Genomic DNA, 5,530 nt, shown 5'->3' with positions numbered 1-5,530 from the left:
CCCGCAAAGAGCAAACGACCAGAAAAAGGAGCAGAAAAAAATACCTCAAAAGATACAATCAAAGAAGAAAAACCAAGAAGACGACAGCAAATCCTCTGAATCTCCACTTCGGAGCAAAATCACATACGTGGCAGAAGAGGATCTAGAAGAGAAAATTGCTAAGGCACTAAAAAGGATGAAAGCAGAGAAGTTGGGCCTGGATGATTTGAAACTGGAGGGTTCGCCCCTATCCTCCAAAATAATGGGGGAAACAATCCCCCAAAACATGAAATTGCCGACTTTACCAATATTCAACGGCGAAGGAGACCCGAGGAACCATACGACTAAACTTTATGCAACAATAGGATTACTCAATGTAACAAGCGCTATCATGTACTGAGGGGGCTGATGGTTCAATAGATTGAAACCTCACTCAATCCTAACAAATGTTACAATGCTATTTTGCATAAGTTGAAAACTGTAGAATTTTATTAGGATAAACTGAAAAAACAAAGTGAGCTTGACATGTCTTGTGGATGCTCCTTCGACCATTAGTTAGAATATATAATATATTTCCTAATTTCCTAATTCTCAACTAAAGATTTTGACAACCTTTGAAGAAAATGAGAACAAAAAGCCTTATAATACAATAGATCAAAGATTGAATGCTCCAAAGAAATTAAAAAGTGTAGATTATTTCCATTATTATCTGCTACATAAATTCAAGGACTGCAAAGATTTTTGAGATCCTCTTCTTTGGCATACCAGCCTGGTATTATCTTTGAAATGTGGGGATACAGATCTTTGTAGGAGTTTCGGATTGTCCCCTCGGCAACTCCAGTTGCCTGTGAAATATCTGCATCCGCAACAATAGAATTAAATGTTCATCCACCGTGTCTGTTGTATTTGGTCAGCAACACAAGATAACAATACTATATAACTAAAATAAATTCATTCCCGGAATTATTGTAGTATTGTTTTGACACCATTGAAAATATTGGTGCCCTGATCACGAATGATGGTAATTACTGGAAAAGAATCAAAACAACTAGGCGATTGAATCATTTTACTACATCCAGCAAAGTTAAAATAAATTATCATTCATCGTGTGCGTTGTTGGATTCAGCAACAGAAGATAACAATACTATATAGCTAAAATAAATTCAGTCTGCATTATCCTAGTAAGATAATATTGGTCCCATCACGAATAATGGTAAATTGGTAATTATCAGAATAGGATCAAAACAATTAGGTGATTTGAAACATTTTACTACATTTAGCAGAGTACTGGATACAATTTTAAAGTGAAATTCTAGTTCTGACATGTAAAGATATAAAATTATCAAACCTCGAAGAAGCTTCTTGTCATCTGAAAGCTGACTTATAATATATATGACTGCTGCCGCAATTGATATGGGACTCCTCCTACGAGCATTAAAAATATATTGTAACAAAGAATCCACGAATGCAACTGATGAAAAAGAAGATACGCGTGCATATATAGAAGGCAGGAAGGAGTATCTGCCATCAGTAAACTGTGTCACGACTCACAAACACAGCATCCCTCATGGCTTTATAAAAAATAGCTCATAGCAAATGTCAGAAAAACTATTCTTATAATTTTAATAGCACAATTTTCTCCTATGTTAGCTCAGAATTCTACCATGTATTTCATATTATCTGTATCTGGCCACAAAAAATCAGGTTATAAAAGAGAAGTTGCAAAAAGGCCCTAGTGTTTACCTTCAAGAAAATATATATGACCATCGTATATTTTTGCCCATCAAAATGAGCCTAAGTCTACCAAATGAGGATTAAAGACTCTAAATTGTCAGTCAAATTAAACGACCTAATTAAATGTTTGCTTTCGCTGATCTGGAAGTTAGTAGTCCAAAAACATCACCAACAGCAGAATAAAATTGGGCAGGTAATTTGCTTGGTCTATTAGTTCTCATGGTTGAATTATGTATTGCTATTTGAGGAAGAAATTATATAATTATAACTATGTGGTAACCAAGTTGCATATTGATTTATTTCCATGTAACAACGCAAATTCTTACGTTAACACATTTAATTTTCATTTGTTTTTAATCACTGGAGCAGTGTTTGTATATGACAAAATATATTTTTTTACATTTAAATTTTGAGTAATTATTATTTATTTTTATTTTACTTTTTATGTAGATAAAAGAAGAATCATCTGTAAATAATTAAAAGGAATAGTATTTGATATCCGGATAAGTAATCTCTCCTCTAATTGCAAATTAAAAATTATAAGAGAAAACAACAACAAAAAAGGTATGAAATTTCTACCTTAAAGTTTGATGGCTCAAGTGTGGACCCCAGATATTCCACATTAGATTTTTTTTATTTAACTGTTAAAGGCGAGGGCTTAAAAGATACATGAGGGTAATCTATATCTTTGTTCTAAACATTAAGTCATTTTTGCACCTTTTCCACGCTTATAATATACTATTGCAGAGTGAAACAATTTCAGTCTTCAAAGGGCAATCCACGTAGATTCCTTTCACGAACTAATCAAAACAAGCACAAGAACACACAACTAACTCTATTAAAACATAAAAGCATTCACAACTGATGAAATAATATGAGTACCTTATGTCAAACTCTTCCGACTTCTGCACAGATTCTTGGGCAGCTTTCATTGCTTGATTATTCATCCCAAGATTTGAACAGAAACGCCTCTACGTAATGAATGGTTCTAATAAGCACCAAAACAACCAATACATACTATCCAGCAATATGAAACACATACATGTGAGCAAATGATCGAACTGAGTGCATAAGGAAATTAGAAACCCACCATGAAGTCCCCAGCATGTATTGTTCCCATCTCCACTGACTGACCTGTCTCCAACCCCAGTTGTTTTACTATATATTCTTTTGCTCGGCCAATTTCCTTCTTTGTGGCTCCGTTGGCGACGGAGCAAATTTCTAGTTTAAATCCACAGTTCAGGGAAGCTCAAACAAACAGGGAAAAATAAATCAAGAAGCATCCACATTTTTAAAGGATATCAGGCTGTACCCTTTACTGTACGTGGCTTGTCTTCTTGTCGACAAGCAATGTAGAGGCAAGCAGCCAATAAGGCATCCTGATTTCTTCCTCTACTAGACTTCTGATCTTCCACCCTTTTATAAATCTCATTGGCCCGGTCCTTCAAAATAAGACACTATTGTTAGAGGAACAAAAGCATCATACAGGATAACAATTATCAGAACTACATGAACAAGACCAACAAAACTAAATAAGCGGAAACAAGCCAAGTAACAAAATTAAGATATTTAAAGTAGCAGAAATGATTAGACAAAAATGCTTTCAATCCCATACCATCGGTCCCTCTCTCTCGTCTCCTCCTCCATACAAAGACGGAAAGCATCATCTAAAACAACTTTTTTCATATAGCACAAATATCATGCACCCAGTTAAAAACTAGAGCCAAAATAATGTTTCAAGATGCTTGCAATAATAGAACTCACATTTTTTTCCAAATAATTTTGGAACCAGAAATAGAAATCGCTTGTTGCTGTATAGGTAGCCTAAGCAACCCTATTAATGATCAATATCTTAAAATACTTCAGACTTGTTTGATTAATGGATATTTCAACTATACTATATTTAGAATTTAGCCGAGAAAAGAACCTATAGACTAGAAAATCCTCTACAAACAATATATCATAGGAAAAAATTACATTACCATTGTAACTTTTTCTCTCTAAACTCCATTATTAATTGGAACTTGAAGAAACAGCAGAAAAGGGATCACATTTTTTTTTCAAATAGCCCAAGTGGAAATAATATTGCTTTCAATCCCATCACCCTGTTATCTCTGTTTTTTCTCTCCTTCACAAAGGAAATTATAGGAAAGCATTATCATATATCTGAAACATTTTCAGTGCCAACTAAAGTGTCACTAGACTTGTACTAGAACAAAATGTTACTCATTTTTCATCCAACAAGTATTTTGTCATAAAATTATAAGCCCCTTTGGGATGTAAATGAAAACCTAAGCGGCTGTCTGAATGACAAAATCTCTCAAAGCACATCATGCATGTTTCAAGAAATCCTCGAAAAAAATAGTTTCAACATTATTGTATCTTGTATGGCTTATACCATTTTGTTATATATTGGAAGTTGGAGGTAAAGAACAATTAAGAGCTCAAAACTTAGCAGTAAATTGTGACATCAAGCTAGCCAAAGACCTCGATCACTAAATTAGGTTGTCAAAGTCTATTCTAGGAGTAAAGGTATCCTAATGCAAAAGACGTCGTCCATATTGCAACTGGTCGAAGGGATCAAACAGACAGCATTTCCATAATTTTCAGTTTGAACTGGTCAACTCCATGTGACTGACCAATCCACCTACTATCAATAAGACATGCTCCAAAAATAACCAGAAAAAATTGTACAGAAGAATACACGATGATTGCCTCTAAGTTATATAAACTGACAGCTAATTAATCAACAATAAGATAAATAATACATGAGTAGCATACCTTGATTGTTGCAACAAGCCCCAACCTGAAACAACACCAAGAAAGCAAATACAAATCAGTCACATTAACAACGATTCAATAGTTAATTTCTTCGAACACATCATCTAATTAACCTGCTCACATGTCTGAACCATCTTAACTACCATCCTCAGTTTATCCTCAAACATTCATATTAACATTTTCATCTCCCCAAAACAAACCGAAAAATGACAAGTATTTTTCTAAAGATTACAACTTTCAATCTCAAAAACTAAAAAAAGTAACAAATTCCATTTACCCACCAACAAACAAACAAACCAACATAAACTCAATTCACCTAATTGATCAAATTCCACAATTACAAGCAAATCAAACAAAAATTCCATTACCTATCAGACATGGTAGCAATGGTTTTAAAAGCCATAATCAAACCGCGATCAGGGTTCGAGCCTCTATTCTGCCACCTCCCTAAAGAAGAAGACAAGAAATCTCCAGACCCGCCATTAGGTTTAGCAATAACAGTGGAGAGACCTCCATCAGCTAGCAATGGATTAGAGGGTCCACCCACACGAACAGGGTCATTGTCACCCGATTCATTTGCAAATGTTCGCCACTCTGATGTCTCGTCAATTGAATGGGATTCTAATACTAATCCACACTCTGAGCACACTGTGTCCCCTGCTGCATGGTCACATACCACCTCCGTTTGCTTCTTGCAATCCGAACAATACGCATCTCCCATTGTAGAGTTTTCTGTTCTGTTTTTGTTTTCAAGTGTTGCGGTTTTGTGTTGGACAGGGGAAATAATGGAAGGTCGGTAATAAAGAGGGGGTTATTTATAGGCGGTGTTAGGGATGGGAAATATTATTTGGTGTTATCGGTTAAGGGTTTTATCATAAATGTCAGCCGTTGATTAATGTAATTCCCACTAATAGAGTCGCCACAACCAGGGGTGAGCAAAAACCGAATCAAACTGCAAAATCGAAACAAGATATAGCGAGATTGAGAGTGTATTGGTTAAAATAGTTAGTTTAGTCTGATTTTAAAGATTGAAAAT

General features: G+C 35.0%; 1 protein-coding gene across 1 annotated transcript; it reads right to left on the bottom strand.

The window, feature by feature from the left end:
* Positions 1-592: 592 nt before the first annotated feature.
* LOC126679048 (transcription initiation factor IIB-2) lies at positions 593-5,318 on the bottom strand. The gene is made up of 7 exons (XM_050373985.2): positions 4,863-5,318; positions 4,495-4,519; positions 3,026-3,155; positions 2,804-2,934; positions 2,596-2,684; positions 1,328-1,404; positions 593-835 (listed from the first exon to the last, which is right to left on the bottom strand). The coding sequence occupies exons 1-7, from the start codon at positions 5,213-5,215 to the stop codon at positions 702-704; spliced, it is 939 nt and encodes a 312-aa protein (XP_050229942.1). The 5' UTR covers positions 5,216-5,318; the 3' UTR covers positions 593-701.
* Positions 5,319-5,530: the final 212 nt, after the last annotated feature.

The sequence above is a fragment of the Mercurialis annua genome, linkage group LG4, assembly GCF_937616625.2.
Source record: "Mercurialis annua linkage group LG4, ddMerAnnu1.2, whole genome shotgun sequence".
In the NCBI taxonomy this organism is placed as follows: domain Eukaryota; kingdom Viridiplantae; phylum Streptophyta; class Magnoliopsida; order Malpighiales; family Euphorbiaceae; genus Mercurialis; species Mercurialis annua.
The sequence above is the reverse complement of the archived record's forward strand: the minus strand, read 5'-3'. Positions and strand labels throughout refer to the sequence as shown.